The sequence below is a fragment of the Stegostoma tigrinum genome, chromosome 23, assembly GCF_030684315.1.
Source record: "Stegostoma tigrinum isolate sSteTig4 chromosome 23, sSteTig4.hap1, whole genome shotgun sequence".
NCBI classification, from domain to species: Eukaryota; Metazoa; Chordata; class Chondrichthyes; order Orectolobiformes; family Stegostomatidae; genus Stegostoma; species Stegostoma tigrinum.
This window is the reverse complement of record NC_081376.1, coordinates 35,699,634-35,717,257: the sequence shown is the minus strand read 5'-3', so window position 1 is coordinate 35,717,257 and position 17,624 is coordinate 35,699,634. Positions and strand designations below refer to the sequence as shown.

At 42.0% G+C, this 17,624-nt stretch overlaps 1 protein-coding gene across 3 annotated transcripts; it reads left to right on the top strand.

Moving 5' to 3' along the window:
- The first annotated feature begins 426 nt into the window (after positions 1-426).
- tmem130 (transmembrane protein 130) lies at positions 427-15,594 on the top strand. 3 transcript variants are annotated; one of them, XM_048552652.2, is made up of 8 exons: positions 427-526; positions 882-1,196; positions 5,926-6,097; positions 7,196-7,338; positions 8,241-8,325; positions 9,217-9,422; positions 12,401-12,513; positions 15,135-15,594. In XM_048552652.2, exons 1-8 carry the CDS (start codon positions 478-480, stop codon positions 15,354-15,356), a joined length of 1,305 nt encoding a protein of 434 aa, XP_048408609.1. In that variant the 5' UTR covers positions 427-477; the 3' UTR covers positions 15,357-15,594. The 3 variants fall into 3 exon arrangements, with proteins under 3 accessions (XP_048408609.1, XP_048408608.1, XP_059510206.1); XM_048552651.1 differs by having other exon boundaries at positions 467-535; XM_059654223.1 differs by lacking the exons at positions 7,196-7,338; positions 8,241-8,325 and having other exon boundaries at positions 467-535.
- The last annotated feature ends 2,030 nt before the right edge of the window (positions 15,595-17,624 follow it).

Here is a 17,624-nt window from a genome sequence, read left to right as displayed (position 1 = left end):
ATGCAATTCCACTTTAAAGGAACTAAGGTCTCTTCGTTCAGCAACACATCCCAAGACATACCATTAAGTGTATAAGTCCTAGCCCAATTTGCCTTTCCAAAATATAGTACCTCTCATTTATCTAGATTAGAGAACCACAACTGAATTTGGTTTATGACAAATGGAAGGAGAATGGCCAGCAGACAATTGAAGTAGCCTGGTCTGGAGACGACAAGGGCATGGATAAAGGAGGGCCGTGTTGCAGCAAGGTAGAGGCGAGGGGAGCTGGAATATACAACAGGGTCAACCTCTGACGTTTGAAAATAAACTGAAAATAAGAGTCATTGACTGGTATAAGTTGTCCTTTGGTTCTGACACAAGTTGTGTCGAGTCGGACTGAAGCTGACGTACTAGGAAGTGTAGAGTAGCAGGTTGCTGCTGAGAGCGGTGAAGAAACCCGGGGGAGAGACGTAGAGACAGAGAGCTCGTCCGTGAATCATGACTTCTCTGGAGCTCCTGCTGTTATTGAACACAGCAGTATTATCAGGTAAAGAAGGTGAGAGGGAGTCCACCACGACCAAACGCGACTTTAGATAATAAAGAAGCAGGGACCAGATGTATTCTTAATGAACAGGAAATACCCTGGGAGTTTTCCCGTTTTTTAAAAAATCTGTTCAGTTTAAGGCGCTCGGCGAATTCAAAACCAGCCTGTTTATAAACCCACCGTAAGTCAGATGTGAGTTAGTTTGGATGAAAAGGGATTTGTTGTCACACCCCAGCTCCACCCTCGGAATATAATTCCTGTTTGCAAGTGAATGCATTACATCCCAAAGGTATGACTGACTCCTGGACTTGTTTTGTTTAAAATTTTGCCAATGGTTCGACTCTGTTTCCCCACGCAGGGATGTGCTGGCAGTATGAGCTGTTACTGAGCAATAATGGGCCCATCACCACTGGTGCCCGTGGAACAGTGGAGGCCAGGTTGGTACCTAAGCCTGGGAGCCGGCAGGAGCAACTGGAACCGCAGCCTTACACCTTCCATTGGAACGTGGAGAGTCCCCTGGCCATCGTACGGAGCTCGGAGCAGGAATTCAACTCCTCCATCACCGTCCGCAGCCTGGCCCCGAAACTGTACGCTCTCCGTGCTTGGGTAACCCGAACGGACTGTTCGTGGTGCCCCCCACTCGCTCACGGCTCTATCAAACTCCTGGTGACAGGTAAGAGTGGAATATGTGTTTGTAGCTGCCACCCCAGACTGTCCTTGCCTCCTCGGTCTGTAGTTTGAATCTAGTTTTACCATTCCAAAAGATTTAAACAAATATTCCTGACTTGCCTGTAACAGTTGGGATTATACCTGTTTTTTGTGGAATTTGAATATTCACTTTTTGCATCCACTAGTGAATAATGGGTAGCAGCTAGTTACACCAAGCTACTGGTAAATAGTGTTCAACAACTGGATTGACAGCATTATTAATTAATACTGTTTTGATACTCAACTGTATTTAAAGATCTTGATAAATAGTGTGTAATAACTGTAATGACCCATTAATGAATACAGGCTCATACAATTTTACAGTCCAGAAGGAGGCCATTCAGCCCATTATGCCTGTACCTACTCCTTAAAGAGCTTCCCAGCTAGTCTCATTCTCCAGTCCAATCTCCATAGCCCTCTAAATTAATATCTTTCACATAAATATCCAGCTCTCTTTTACAAACCCCTATGGATTCTGCATCCACTACTTTCCTAGGCAGCACAATTCAAATCCTAACATTTGCCTGAGGAAAGAAGTTTCTCCTTCTCTCATTCCTAGCTAAGTTGTTGACAATCTTGAAATTGTGACCACCTAGTTACTGACATATCAACGAGTGGCAATAGAATAGTTTCCTTTGCCCTGTCAAAATTGTCCACTAATTTGAACACCTCAATAAGGTCACCCCTTAATCTTCTCTGCTCCAAGGAGAATAAGCCCAATTTCTCTTTCTTTGTACCTAGAATCCCTATCCTGGTATCCTTCTAGAAAATCTCCTTTGCAGTCTCTCCAGGGCTTTAACATCCTTCTTTGAATAAGGTTCCCAGAACTGAAAATAATACTCCAAATGTAGGCTGATCAATGACTTGTAGAGTTATAACATCACATTCTTGCTTTTATACTCTATGTCTTTATTTATAAACCCAAGGATTCTGTAAGCCTTCTTATAGTTTCAACTTGCCTGATCACCTTCAGAGAATTGTGCACTCGAATCCCAAGGTCCTTCTGCTCCTGTGCTCTCCTCAAAGTTGTAGTATTGAACCTGAATTGTCTGTCCATATTTCTTCTAACAAAATGTGTTACCTAACATTTCACTATATTAAAATTTATTAGCCAGGCATCCAGCCAACTTGTCAATGTCCCTCAGAAGTCACTCAGTGTTATTCTCACAATTCACTATTCTCCCTAGCTTAGCATCAGCTGAAAATTTAAGAGATTTCGTCTTCCACCCCATCTCCGAATCATTTATATAAATCAGGAAAAGCAAGGGTCTCAATACCAATGTGTGGGGAACACCACTTTCAGCTATGATTCAACTTTCAAATCTGAGAAATGCCCATCTATTCCTACCCTCTGATTCCTAACATTTAACCAATTTCTAATCCATGCTGCCAAGAAGCCATCAATCCCAAATATTTTTAACCAACCAACTAACCAGTTAACCAACCAGCCAGATCAAATGGCACTGTATCAATTGCTTCCTGAAAGTCCAAATATACAATGTCCACAGCACTACCTTCAGCCACTGCCTATGTCAGTTCGTCAAAGATTTCAAGCTTGTCAGACATTACCTGCCCTTGACAAAGCCATGTTGACTGTCTAGTATTAAGTTATTTTTCTCTGAATGTATATTCATCTTATCCCACAATACATCCTCCATCAGTTTTCTCACTAATGTGACACATCGACAGGTCTGTAATTTCCTAGGTTATCCTTTGACCTTTTATTCAACAATGGTGTCACATTTGCAATCCCACAGTCCCCTGGCACTATCCCTGTGTTCATAGAGGCATGGAAAATATATTTTAATGACTCTTAAAACCAGGCTTTTACTAATTTTGTTCAATAACTGTAACATATCAGGTTATTGGAAAATGTTGCTTGATAAGTATTAACCCCAGATTACTTCCAAGTAAGTTTTTGGTTAATATTGCTCTCCAACTGTATTGTTACAAAAGCACTTCATATTCAATAGTTTAACTGAGGACAAGTTTTACAATATCATGGAAAAATTGATTTATTTAAAATTTTCTGAACATATCTGGAGAGATCTACTTTAAAGAAGTAATTGAAAGTTCACCTAGAATATTGGGCATTGTTTTCCAATAACACTTTCTAGAAATCATAAATGGTTATAGCTTTGCTGTAGACCCTTCCGGCACTATTTAAACAGGGTATGGTTTGGAAAATCTCTTGTTTTATCTCATCTTTAGTAGAGGAACAAGAAGCCCATGAGGAAGGGCTGCCCAATTTTCCAATTTCTGAAAAAGATTCTCTTGTTGAGTTCAGTATGAATCCTATTTGTTTTTCTGGAAGAGCGACTGAACTTCTCAATATTCATTTCCCGAGCAAGCTGTGTCTGCCCAGATTCCAGAGACAGTGTGTGCATAATGAATGACTTGACCCCACATGCCAAAATATCAGAGAGACCTCTCAAATTTCAAATCTAGTGTTGATCTTGCTTTTGCGCACCTCCTGTGCAGCTGTAACTTTGTATGCCTCACTCTGTTTAATCACCCTGTAATCTGTATGCCCTTGTAGGCTACAATGTGCCTATACCACACACCAAATAAAACTTTTCACCATACTTAGGCACATGGGACAACAAAAAAATCAAATTGAAACAAAAAATTTAGAACAGTATAAAATTTATCTTTTTTACCTTCAAGAATAACCTTAATGGTCAGAAAAAGTTGCAGTTTTTTCAACAGGTACATGGATGGGCAGGGAGCAAATGGACACAGACCGTTAGAAAATAGACGACAGGTTAAGCAGAGGATCTTGCTCGGCGCAGGCTTAGAGGGCCGAAGGGCCTGTTCCTGTGCTGTAGGTTTCTTTGTTTCTTTGTTTTGTTTCTTTGAACCTCTGCATTTTTTTCCTCTTTTGCAGAAGATCCTTGTAAATGTGTTTTGAGTTATTTAGAAGGAAGAGCATTTATCGTTCCGTGTTCACCAGTTAGAGAAGAGATGAGCAATTGATGAAAGATACATTCTTTATTTAAAAAACTGATAACAGAAGGGCATTTAAATAACCGTCTCAGTAATCTTGGAAATATATTTTTATTTAACTTTGTTTTAACCCACAGCAACAGTGCACTCCTCCAGCCTCAATTCTAAAGTCTTAACATTATTCAAAAACTTCAAAAACACCAGGTTATAGGGGAACGTTGTTCAAAACTATTATATATCAGGTTATTAGTTTTTTTTAAAAAAACTTCATTAATACAAGGTTATTTGTGAATATTGTATTAATAACAGGTTACTAGTGAATATTATTCAATAACAATATTGCATCAAGTCACTGATGAACATTGTTCAATAACTATTAACCCCAAGTTATTACCAGACATTGTATAGGGGGCTTTGTTGGCTGCACATCTGGTTTGTGATGCAGAATGACACTAACAGCATGGGTTCAATTCTCATCCTGCCTGAGGTCACCATGAAGCCTCACCCTCACCTGAATCATGATGACCCTCAGTTTAAACTTGCCACCAGTCATCGCTCTCTAATGAGACCTACAGTTCCCTGGGAGTATGGTGATTTTTAATGGTTAATACCATTCAATGACTTTGTAAACACCAAGTTACTGTTGAATATTGGTAACTAGGAAAATGTCAGTCTATGTGTAGAAGATAGGGTGGGGGGGTGATGATGGTGTGGGAGTTAGGAGTGAATGAAGGCTGTGGATAGAGCCCACAAAAGAGAGGAGAACAGTCGAACAGACAAAGCAGCGGATAACAATTGGGCTAGAAAGGTGAATATCTGTTGATGGGGACTGTTGGTGGCCAACAATGACAAGGCCTACATGTGGTGGTTCGAATAAGGACATGAGCGAGCTCAAGCCCTAAAGTTATTGAACTTGATATTGAGTCCAGAGGACTGTACGATCCCCAAGCAGAAAATGAGGTGTTGTTCTCCCAGCTTGTGCTGAGCTTCGCTGAAAGACTGCAGCAAACTGAGACAGAGATGTTGCCGAGGTAACAGGATGAGATCACTTCAACACACCAGCACAAGCTGGAAGAACAGCACCTCATTTTCCAGTTCCAGACCCTGCAGCCCTCTGGACTCAACATCGAGTTCAATAACTTTAGGGCTTGAGCTCTCTCATGTCCTTATTCTAAACAGGCTTTGTTAACACACTGTCAACAATTACATACAATCCATTGTTGGCCACTAACAGTCCCCATTAATAGCCATTCACCCTTCTAGTCAGAACATTATTCACCCCTTTGTCTGCCCAACTGTTCTCTTCTTTCTTTGGACTCTATCCCCACCTAGCATTTAGTCCTTATGTCCTCCCCGCACCCATCCAATCTTCTGCATAAAAACCGACATTTTCTTAGTTACTATCTATTCTGAGGAAGGGGGTTACTCAAACCCGAAACATTAACTCTGATTTCTCTTCATAGATGCTGCCAGACCTGCTGACCTTTTTCCAGTTATTTCTGTTTTTGTTTTTGATTTACAGCATCTGTAGTTTTTTATTTGTTTTTACTGGTGAACATTGTTCAATTAAAGTGTCATATGAAGCAATTGTTGAATATTAGTCCAAACTATGTTTGTACCAGATTATTGATGAATACTATTTAATAACTGTAATTACACCATATTCATATTGAATTATCCTTAGTAACTGCCTACATTTGTGCCTGAAAACGTGTGACTCTCAGAATTGTTTTTCTTTCCCTGTACAGACTCTGTGGTGGGAACTCTATCATTGAAGCAGCCAAACGGCAGCATCACTTTCTCAAGAAAGGAATACGAACTAGCCACCAACATCCCAACACAGATCTCATTCATCCTCTATGATCCAAGTGATTACTTTGACACTGCTTCGTTCCGTTACTTCTGGTACTTTGGTGACGGGTAAATTCTAACCTCATATCTTTCTGTAACTCTTACTCTGAATAATTAAGTATACAACACTTGCATGCAGTTGAGAGTTGGCATCAGGGATGTCAAGATCCATCCTTAGCCGAACAATCTCTACTTGGTACAAAGACAAAGTTGCTGGAAAAGCTCAACAGGTCTAGCAGCAGCTGTGAAGGAGAAAACAGAGTTAACGTTTTGGGTCCGGTGACTCGTCCTCAGAACTGTTCTGAGGAAGGTTTACCGGACCCGAAACGATAACTCTGTTTTCCCCTTCACAGATGCTGCCAGACCTGCTGAGCTTTTCCAGCAACTTTGTCTTTGTTCCTGATTTACAGCATCTGCAGTCGTTTTGGTTTTTATTTAGTCTCTACTTGGTGTCCATAGGAAGCTGGTGAAATTGTTGGCTTATCTTAAATCGTCCCACTGGATCATATTTTTGAATCATTTCATGTGATCACAGGTGTTGATCAAAGGTAGAGCAGTACTAATTTCCACATACAGGTTTGCGAATCACAAACTCAACAAAAGGCTTCAAAGATATTTGAAGATGGGAAACTTTGTTTCAACTTCTCTATAAGAGTCAGGCTTCTATGAGGAGGAATGATTTTCTGGAGCAAATTGATGTGATCTGCCATGAAGGGTGGGACGCGGTGGTTGAAGTTTCATTGCAGCTTCCGAATGGGATTTGAATTAGTGGGTAAAAATTAGATATTCATAGGGCGACTGGGAAAAGGCAGGGAGTAGACTAATTAAACCCAAGCATTTCAGGTAATTAGCCACAATCCACAAAGGAGCATTGGCATCGCTCTCTAAAGAGAGACCGTTTGCTACATTGGTTATACACAGCTTCAGGAGCAACACTGCCCAAGTATGAGGCAAGGCAAAGAGCGAGGCCTCCATGAATAAGCACAACTGGTGCATGGACTGAACCTACACCATTGGAGTTACCCTAGGGACAGCACAGACATGATGAACTGAATGGCCTCCTTCAGTTCAGAAAGTTTCGAATGTTTTGTTGAGTTTAAAAAAAAAATTCCGAAGTGGAATATTTACAACGTTTGTTCTTTATTCTTTAAACCTGGCTGTCCACAGAGAGCGAATGGTCACAAATAAATCTTACGCACTTCACATCTATCCAACACCAGGGACTTACCAGCTGCATCTTGATGTCCTTGCCTATCTCAATCACTCACAACAAAGGACTGGCGTTTATGGTGCTTCGCTGAGCCTTCTAGGTAATGTTGGGTCTTTTTAGTCACTCTGCTGGACTCCACAGATTCTATTTTTAGTCTGGAATTTGGATCTTATTGGGTCCCAACACAACATGGCGCAGTGTGTAACAAGCTGGCCATTTAGTGGCAATGGTAATCCAATCAAGGTGGGCAGACTACTCAAACTGGACGGTCTCCTGTTAGCCCTCCAGCACTGTATAAACAGCGAACCCACTGTTAGAATCACACACTGCTGGTGTAGGTAGAAAAGAGAAAGGGGTGCTTTCATCTTGAAGAGCTTCTGTAAGTATTTTAATTCTGAGGCTCCAGCTGGCTGGCACACTCTATCAGGTGATCAGTGTGGATAGCAATGGTCCTGTCAGCCATTTCCCATTGCTGGATGGAATAGTGATCACCCATCTGTTCTCTCCTTCTCTTCCGCAGCACTTTCATTCTGCTGCTGAGAAGCAGTTAGAGTTAGTGTTAGGTTTATCACTCAGTCCCATTTCAGCCTCAGTAGGGGGTGTGCAGTCCAGTTGAAAAGTTAATTGTGGTGCATGTTGTGTGACCTTAATAGGCCCTTGAATTGGTTTACTGGGATGAAACATTGTCCTAAGTCTGCCTGAACAAAAATGGCCCAGAGCTGGGATCATGGCAGGTTTAAGAAGTTTCAGGTCTGTCTCTGGCCCCAGCTCCTCAGTGAACAACAATCCTGCCATATTTGTAAGCAACATTGAGGCACGAATTAGACCCATTTTACTCTATATCTCATTTGTGATCAAAATATAGTGTTAATCATGCCCATTTAGGATGACTCAAAGCAAGAAAAGTTGCATCGTCTGTGGCCACGTTTGTGAAATTGTTGTTCCCTAATAAGCATGACAATAATGAAATGACAAATTCTGTACAAATCTGACTCATTTCAGATACAATCAAAAAAATTGAAGTCATGAGTGTAGATGACATCCATGCAGACCACAAAAAGAACTTTTACATATATGTTAATGGCAGGTAAGAGTTTCTGGGAGTCAATCTCTGCTGATTTTCAAGCTCATAAATGGATCAATAAATCAGATTCCTCTACAATTCTGTAGGATTTTCACCACTGCTTTCGGCATAACATTTACGACCACACTTAGCAGGGAGTACCATCAGTAAGTCTGACATCATTCTGACTTGGAAATATATCATCATTTCTTTACTGTCATGGGTCAAGTGTATATATTACTTAGCTTACTTATAGTGACATAGCAAAATATTTGTTTTAAATATGTGACACTGGGAATTAAGGTTTTGTGGATATGGCATTACATAGTAGTTACAGGCCATCATTTCCAACTGATCCATACCAGTGGTTACACTCCACACAGCTTAAACACATTTACCAACAGGTTCAAGAACAGCTTCTTGCCTGCTGTTATTAGACTGCTGAACGGATCTCTCAAACTTCAAATGGAATGTTGATCTTGTTTTTTGTGCAGCTTCTCTACAGCTGTAACATTGTATCCCTCACTCTGTTCAATCACCCTACGATCTATGTATATTATGATCTGCCTCCACTGCACACACAACAAAGCTTTTCACTGTACTTAGGTACATGTGACAATAATAAATCAAACTAAAACAAAAAGCAAACCATACACGAGCTTCCTCTTAACCCTCCCATCTCATACTATCAATTTATCCGTTTCTTCCTTTCTCCGTTATGTGCTCATTTAACCTTCCTCTGAATGAACCAAATGTGATAGCCAGCTCCACATTACACAGTGCTTACAAAAATGATTCATCACACCACTTGCTGAAATTTTGTGGGAATTTTATATATTGCAGATGGATTTGGATAGTTTTCCCAGTGGTCTGGCACTGTGCTATTAACCACATATTTCTTATCCTCCCTTCCAGTCCTCCACTCGATGTCTGTTGGCTTGTTTCTCGGAGCTGCATCGCAGTCATTGATCACTCGTGTGATCTAATAGAGCTGCCCAGTTCAACTGTCTCCAATGTGAGCTACACCTTTAGGGACCTGGGTCCATACACCTTCAACGTGAGAGCTAAGAACAGTGTGAGCACCCTGCAGGCATGCTACAAAATAACGACCTGGAAAAACGGTAAGCCCCTGGCACTGGACTGAGACTCACCACGCATGGAGAGGTGTTAAATCAAGGAGCATGAGAAGGAAGTGATGAACATAAGGAACATGAAAACTGGGGTTGTGCTTCATGAAGGCAAGGGTTATTTGCATTGACCAAGTATTATTAATATTTGACGAAAGATATATTTAACCACTTTTATTTGTTTAAACCGTGGTTCAGTAGAACGAGGAAAAGGTCCATTGAACCCAGTCCTTCTATAGAGCCCAGGCAGACTGCCGTCCTGTCTCCTAATAAAGACCATGTAGTGTCTATCTTGTCATGGATCATACCTATTCCATCTCCTTTCATAGACCCTTTTCATCTGTCCCTTTATCATTACAATCAAAGAAGTTAATTTTCTTGAAGGTGTTTTCACTTCAGTTGTCTATATTTGGCAGGGCTGGCCATTAGCACCTAGTGGCTAATAGATCTTTAATTTAAAAGTGAAATGCGTGGATCGAAGCCGAACTTTCAGTACAGTACAGATGGACGGCTACATTGTCAGAGGTGCCATCTTTCGAATGAGATTTAAACTAAGGTTCCATGTGCCAGCAGAGTTTTCCCGGGTGTTCTAGCCAATTCTTACACCTTAATCAGCACCAAAAAAAAATTACCAAACCATTGTAACATTGCTGTTTCTGTGAGTTTGCTGTGTGCTGTTGGGCTCCCGTGTTTCCTACATTATAACAGCAACCACAATTCACAAGTACTGATTTGGCTTCAAAGTGCTTTGAGATGTCCAGCTGTCATGAAAATCACTATGAAAATGCAAGAATTTCTTTCTTTCAATATACAGGGACAATATGTTTATTTTATATCTGCCTCTTATATTGACATCTCATTATCTTGATTGAGAGATTGGGACTTTGGTGCCATATTTGTTCTTCAATACCAGTTTATGTGCAATATATTGTACATGGGAGGCATGGTGGTTCAGTGGTTAGCACTGCTGCCTCACAGTCCTGGGGCATGCATTCGATTCCCACCTTGGAACACCTGCTACTGTGAAGTTTGCACATTCTCCCTGTGTCTGAGTGGATTTCCTCTGGATGCTCCAGTCTCCTCCCACTGTCCAAAGATGTGCAGGTTACGTGGATTAGCCCTGCTAAACTGTCCATAATGTTCAAGCATGTGCAGGCTGGGTGCATTAGGCATGGGAAAATGCAGGCTTACAAGGATAGGGTATCAGGGTGGTTCAGTTGGGATGCTGTGCAGAGGATTGGTGTAGACCCGATGGGCAGAATAGCCTGCCCCACACTGTAGGGATTCTATGATTCTATTGGCCATGGTTCATTGCTCTCTCAGGCAATTAATGTGGACACTGTCCCTAGAGACGAACGGAGCTGGGATGACAGTCACGTGGAGCTGAGGATTGTGTGGCTGCTCAGTGGCACCTCATTAAAGTAGTGTTAAAGCCTCACTCATGACTGTATTACACCATCTAGTCCAGTTGTGATCATTTCTGTTTTTGGAGAACTGTCACGGGAGTGGAATAATGTGATATTCTTTGCCACTTCCACTTTTGCTTCGCTGCAGGCCAGTCATGTGCCATGATTTCGCACTTTCACACCAAGTGACAGGAAGCTATTAAGTCTGGCAAAAGGGCATAGAAGATTAAAACTCAACATAATTGATGTGTTTAACAGGATGAGAGCCTAAGAAGAGCTAGAGTAGACCTTCAAGCCTGCTGCACTATTCAATACAATTTCAGCTGATCCACAACCTAAACACTACCTTCCCTCATTATCCCTGATCCCTTAACTTCACGAGTATTCAAAACTCAATCAACCTCTGTGTTAAATATACTGAAAAACTTCACCTCCACAGCTTTTTAGGATAAAAATTTCCTAAGATCCATAACCTTCTGAATGAAGAAAAAAAGCTTCCTCATCCTAGTCCTAAACGGATGATCTATTATTGTGAGGTTGCAACTCAATGATATCGATTCCCTAAGACCCTTAAGAAGTTCATATTTCAATTAGATTAACTTCCACTTTACTGAATTCCAGGGAATATAAACTTAGTGGATTCAAGGCCTCCTCACTAGACAATCCCTTTATCGCAGGAACTAGTCTAATGATCATTTCTCTGAGGTTGGCATGATACTGATGAGTAAGATCAAAACCACACACAGTACACCACCCTTTGCTTCAGCAATGGCCTGGAAATTCGTAGCATGTACCAACACTGCTTTGCTTTTAGACTCAATTCCCTTTGAAACAAAGACAGACAAACCATTTGCCTTCCTTTTTTCACTCTATACCTGCATGATAAATTATTGAGATTTATACACAAAGCAGCTCAGTTCCTCCTGAATGCAAATATTTCACCGTCTTTCAGCATTCAAAAATGTTCTGCTGCTTTATTTTTCCTACCTAAATATATAACTTCATGCTCTGTCACACTGTATTCTGTCTGCCACGTTCCTGCCCACTCATTGACTAAAGGAGTCTGTAGGATAGATAGATAGATTGAGAGAGAGAGACAGAGAGAGAAACGATTTTATCTGGTAACAGAGGTTCAGAACAAAAGGACATGACCTTGACATTAGAATGAAGCTGTTTGGGATGATGTCAGGTCGTGTCCCTTCATACAAACAATGGTAAATCCGGAACCCTCTCCCCTCAAAAAACTGTTGAAGCTCGATTGTGGATTTGGAAATCAACGTTGGTAGATTCTAGCTTGGGAAAAACATAAGGTAGTTGCAGACAGATCAGCTATTGCCCAAGACACTGAGTTGCCTCATTCTGTTCCTAAAAGTTTCATTCTCAATCCCAGATCTCATTGATAGAAATCCGGGTGGCTGCATGCAGGGAGGAACTGATATGGTTTACATGTTGATTGGTTAAATTGAACCCAGAGTAGAAACCTTCTGTGTGCAGGATGTACCAGCCATCCACTGAGCTAGGGGTGAACAAGCCTTTCTTAACCTGCTTCCTTTATCTTTCCAACAGGAATCCATCCAGTGTGGTTCATTGTGCCATGTGTAACTCTGTTCACCATCATTCTCCTCTTTGTCCTGTCCATCGCCATGAGAAAGGGCAGTGCTCGGAAAGATTCCATTGAGGTAAATTCAAACTGGACATTTTATCCATGCAGTAAGGTCCTCAAATCAAAGTGACAGGAGATAGCAAATTGGATAAAAATTGGGAGTTTATCTGATCAAATCAGGAGATCCTCAATGGTCTGTAATATCACTTCCAGTGGGCACCAACCAAATGATTTCCTTCTGCCTTGTTCTCACTCACTGTGTAAAAGTGGAGATTTTACCTCCTTTTTCTCATTAACATGCTGCCCTTTGGCAACATCGTATGAAAACACCACAGCAGCTTCCACGTGTATAGTGAAGACAGCCAGCTGTATCTCACCACCAAACCCCGTCCACATCTCCACTGTCACCAAACTTCAGATTACTTGTCCACATTCAGTACCGAAAAGCAAAAATTTCCTCCAGTTAAACATTAGGCAGTCCTTCCCACAAATACAATACCCAAAACACCCCTCTCCATTATAACTGTCTGAGGCTGAACCAGACCATTTATAAACTCATTGTTTTTATCTAAACCCATGTCCCAGAACATTAGCATGGGGTTATGGTTTGGTCATCCATGCCCACTACGCCATTGCCTGTGCTGCATTATTGGAATTTCAGTACTGAAGAAGTATTGCATTGTTGGTCGGTCAGTACCGAAGCAGTGTTGCATTGTTAGGTCAGTATTGAAACACCGTTGTATTGTTGGAAGCTCAGTACTGAAGGAATGTTGTATTGTTGGAGGGTCAATAGTGAAGAATTCTAAATTCTATTCATTGGTGGAACATGGGCGTTGCTGGCTGGCCTAGCATTTCTTGCCCATCCCTTGTTGCCCTTGAGAAGGTAATGGTGAACTGCCTTCTTGAACTGTTGCAGTACACCTGCTGTGGGTTGACCCACAATGACATTAGGGAGGGAATGCCAGGACTTTGATCCAGCGATAGTGAAGGAATGGTGGTATATTTCTAAGTCAGGATGGTGAATGGCTTGGAGGGGAACTTGAAGATGGTGGTGTTCCTATATATCTGCTGACCTTGTCCTTCTAGATGGGAGTGGTCATGAGTTTGGAAGGTGCTGTCTGAAGATCTTTGGTGAATTTCTGCAGTGCATCTTGTAGACAGCACATACTGTTGCTACTGAGTGTCAGTGGTGAAGGGAGTGGATACTGCGTTCTTGGGTCAATACTGATGAAATACTACATTCTTGGTGGGTCAGAGCTTTGGGAGTTCCACACTTGTGGGGTGCAAATGCTGAGGGAGTTCTGCATTATTGGAGGTGCTATCTTTCATTAACTGAGGCACTATCTGCACTATTCAAGAGGACTGAAATAAATCCCATTCCCAGTGTTTTGAGTGGGAAGTGAGTTCTGTCTGTGTCAATCATTTTTCTTCCAACAGCATTACTTTTGATCATGCCGGTGTGGGCTCTTATTATGCCCAAACTTGACTGTTGTGTTTCTTAAATCATCACAATGATCATACTTCAATATCGGTCATTGGGTGTAGGTGCTTTCTGATGCTCCAAGATAGTCAATGGTGTTGTTTGGATCTCCTTTCCTAAGCAATCACAAACTTGTCCTAGTGGGAGGGCTGCAGAGGTTAGTTAGATTGGTCCCTGGAATGAAGAGAAATTGAGCAGAATAGGTTTATATTCCCTGGAGTTTAAGGATTGAGACAAGGAGAAATTTCTTCCCAAATAGGGTGGCGGATCATTTGGGATTCTCCATCCCAAGGAGCTTTGGGTGCTCAGTTCTTTAGTTACATTCAAGATGGAGATCTTTGACCTTTGATAACTCGAGAGGTACTGGGCAGGTGGCAAGGTGGAATTGATATCACCATGATCTCATTGAATGGTGGTGGAGGCACAGAGGACCCAATCCTGCTCCTATTCTTTGTCAGGGGTACTCAAACTGTGGGTCATGACCCCTTCCCACCCCTTTTCTTCCAAAGCAATAATGACAGCTGTGGACCGGTTAGTCTGGTAGGTCAGCCTGGCACCACCTCTGAGGCCTAATAACGTCATTGTTTGCAATATCTTCTTTTGTCGAGAATTGGTGGGTGTGTGGACACTTGAAATGGGCTTTGAGGCCCAATCATTGAATTCAACAAAACGGTAGTTTAAAGGAATATCACTGTCTTGTCCAATTAACAGCCCCACCCCAATCTCACAGCTCCACACCTCTTCCCACTCCACCTCCCACATCCACACACACACACACACGTTCTCATAGTCCCCAATCAATCCTGCTCTCACTCTGGGGTCCTGCCAAATTTTAGTGTCAAAATTGCATCAAATTGGGAAAATGTTTGAGTTTTCTTTAAATTGTGCACTGTAATTACTTGGGCATTCCATAAGATGGCACTGTAGCACACACAATGTATTCTAGTTTTCTTAATCAGCCTGTTCAGGGACACCTCTGGAGTAAGTGAGACTTGAAACCACGCCTCCCAGTCCAAGCATAGGAACACTGTTACAGCACCACAATATATTCTAACCTGAAGGGCCCGCCTCTGCCCCAAATGATCAAACCTTACTAAGGGGGCAATTGAGCCCATGTTCTTATCTGTGCCCGCTCTTTGAAAGAACTATCTAATTTGGATGTTTGGTCTTGTGTCTGAAAGCAAGTTTCTTACTGCAGTTTTGTTCTAATTTTAAAGGTAGCAGATTTTGACTTCTCTCCAATGTCAGACAAGTCTGTGACGGAAGCTTGGGCTCCATCTCGAGGGACCGTTCACCTCTGCTGTATCCCCTGTGGCCGTCAGAAGCATGAGTCACACAGCCTCAGTCGCAGAGAAGCACATTCGCTCCTAAAATTCAGTCACACCCAGATCCAGGCTTACAGCCAAAGGCCTGAAATATGTTCCTCCAGTCCGTTATGAAGTCATTTTGCTTTACTTTGCTGAACAATCTCAGTCAAGTGCCAGACATGGATTAAACTAATGATAGATGTGTGCCTTCCACTTCAGCCCTGTGGGAGAAACCGCCTTTCAGATGAGACTTTGACCTGAAGCTCTGTTTACCCTATCAGGTGCTGGGGCACTATTTTGCTGAACGGCAGTGGAGTACTCTGTGGTGTCCTGGATAATATTTATCTCTTGGCCAGTACTGAATAAAAAAGGAAAATCTGGACATTGTCAAATTAATGTCAGTGAGACCTTGCTGCGCTCAATCTGCCATGGCAGTGATTAGCACTGCTTTCTCACAGTGCCAGGGATCCAGGTTCGATTCCACCCTCAGATCACTGTCTGTGTGGAGTTTGCACACTCTCCCTCTTTCCTCCAGTTGCTCTGCTTTCCTCCCACAGTCCAAACATGTGCCGGTTAAGTGGATTGGCCATGCCAAATTGCCCACAGTGTTCAGGAATGTGTAGGCTAGGCTGATTAGCAATGGGAAATGCAGGATTATGAGGTGGGGTTCTCAATCTGGGTGGGATGCTTTCTGGAGGGTCGTTGCAGACTTGATGGGCTGAATAGCCTCCTTTTGCACTGTAGACATTCCATCAATATTCACTGCCTTGTTTCTGACATCAACAACATGTCAATATTATGTAATTGACTACAAAACAAATTGAGACATGAGATTGAGGAATTCAAATTCTGTCTTTCTGCCCATTGGTCCAATTCATGCTTATTCTTTTTTGCAGTTTTAGCTGTTCTGGGAATAACTGCTTTAAGTGCCTGACTGCTCTAAAGTGCTGGAATATTACTGGCCATTTACAGGAACCTGATTGTAATGCTGGATCTGTAGTATTTGAGTTTCTCCTTGCCATTGGCCATTCTCATCCACACTCTCACAGACTCCAATCCAGGCTGCCAGACCACACCGACACACACAAACCTGTCACCTTTACAATGCTGTTCGTTCAAATTCAACAGCTGAAGAAAAGCAGGCAGTTTATTCTCTGAAGAAGGGTCCAGACCCAAAACGTCAGCTTTCCTGCTGCTCTGATGCTGCTTGGCCTATTGTGTTCCTCCAGCTCCACACGTCGTTGTCTCAGATTCTCCAGCATCGGCAGTTTCTACCGTCTCTGAGGTTATTCTCTGTGCTGTTTTACAGGGAGATTTTAATTACACATTTCCGTCAAACCCTAATGACTTTTGATTTCCTGCTTCATAAGAATCAATCCACCTCTACCTCAAAAATATTCAATAACCCTGCTTACACCATCTTGTGAGTTCCAAAGTGCTACAACACACTGAAAGAGAGAGAGAAAAAATTCTTGTCTTGGTCCTAAAAAGGGATGATGCCTAATTTTCAGGGAGATTTCAAGAATGCAAAAACTTGGAAATTCAACTTGTTTTCATTAATTCTACTACCAGCTGTGATTCAGCCAATAGCATTCCTGCCTCAGAGGCAGAAGCTGGTAGGTGCAAAGATCAAGACTGGACCTTTAGGCTCTAGTCTAAAGGAGTGCAGCATTGTTGGAGGTGCCGTCTTTTGAATGGCCTTTAAACTGAGGCCCTTGTTGGGCTAACTGTGAAGGATCCTGTGGTATTTGTAAAAGAAGAGCTGGGGAGGATGTTCAAGGTGTTCTGGTGAATATTTGGCCTCCAATCAACATCATAGACAGACTACCTGGTCGCAATCATGTTCTGGGAGCTTGCTGTGCATAGATTGGCTGCCATGTTTCCCACATATTGGCATGGATTTTGCTTCTAAAGTCATGTATTGACTGTAAAGCACAAAGTGGTTGTGGGAATCTTGATCAAATGTATGTCTTTCTTCCAAAAATACTTACTTTTCTTAGGGATGTTCTGTTCCTATAGAAGGTACTGTTTAAATACATGTTTTTCTTTTCACAATTGGTAACAGTGTAGGCCCAATAACTAGCTATTTTCACTTATATTGTACGCAGTTTTCTTCTCTCTAGAAATGGGAGGTTTGTTCCCAATGCTTTTGTGCGATTCACGAAATGTGTATTTCTAGCTACTGGCCTAGGTCAAACCTGGACACATTTAATCCCAATCAGAGTTAATGGGAACTGCAGATGCTGGAGAATCCAAGATAACAAAGTGTGGAGCTGGATGAACACAGCAGGCCGAGCAGCATCATAGGAGCACAAAAGCTGACGTTTCGGGCCTAGACCTTTCCGCAGTGAGGGGGATGGGGAGAGGATTCTGAAATAAATAGGGGGAGAGGGGGAGGCG

Coding starts and splice junctions, on each gene's coding strand:
- tmem130 (XM_048552651.1), top strand. CDS start 478: ATGACTTCTCTGGAGCTCCTGCTGTTATTGAACACAGCAGTATTATCA. Junction 6,098..7,195: donor TTCTGGTACTTTGGTGACGG/GTAAATTCTAAC, acceptor GGCTGTCCACAG/AGAGCGAATGGTCACAAATA. Junction 7,339..8,240: donor TGCTTCGCTGAGCCTTCTAG/GTAATGTTGGGT, acceptor GACTCATTTCAG/ATACAATCAAAAAAATTGAA.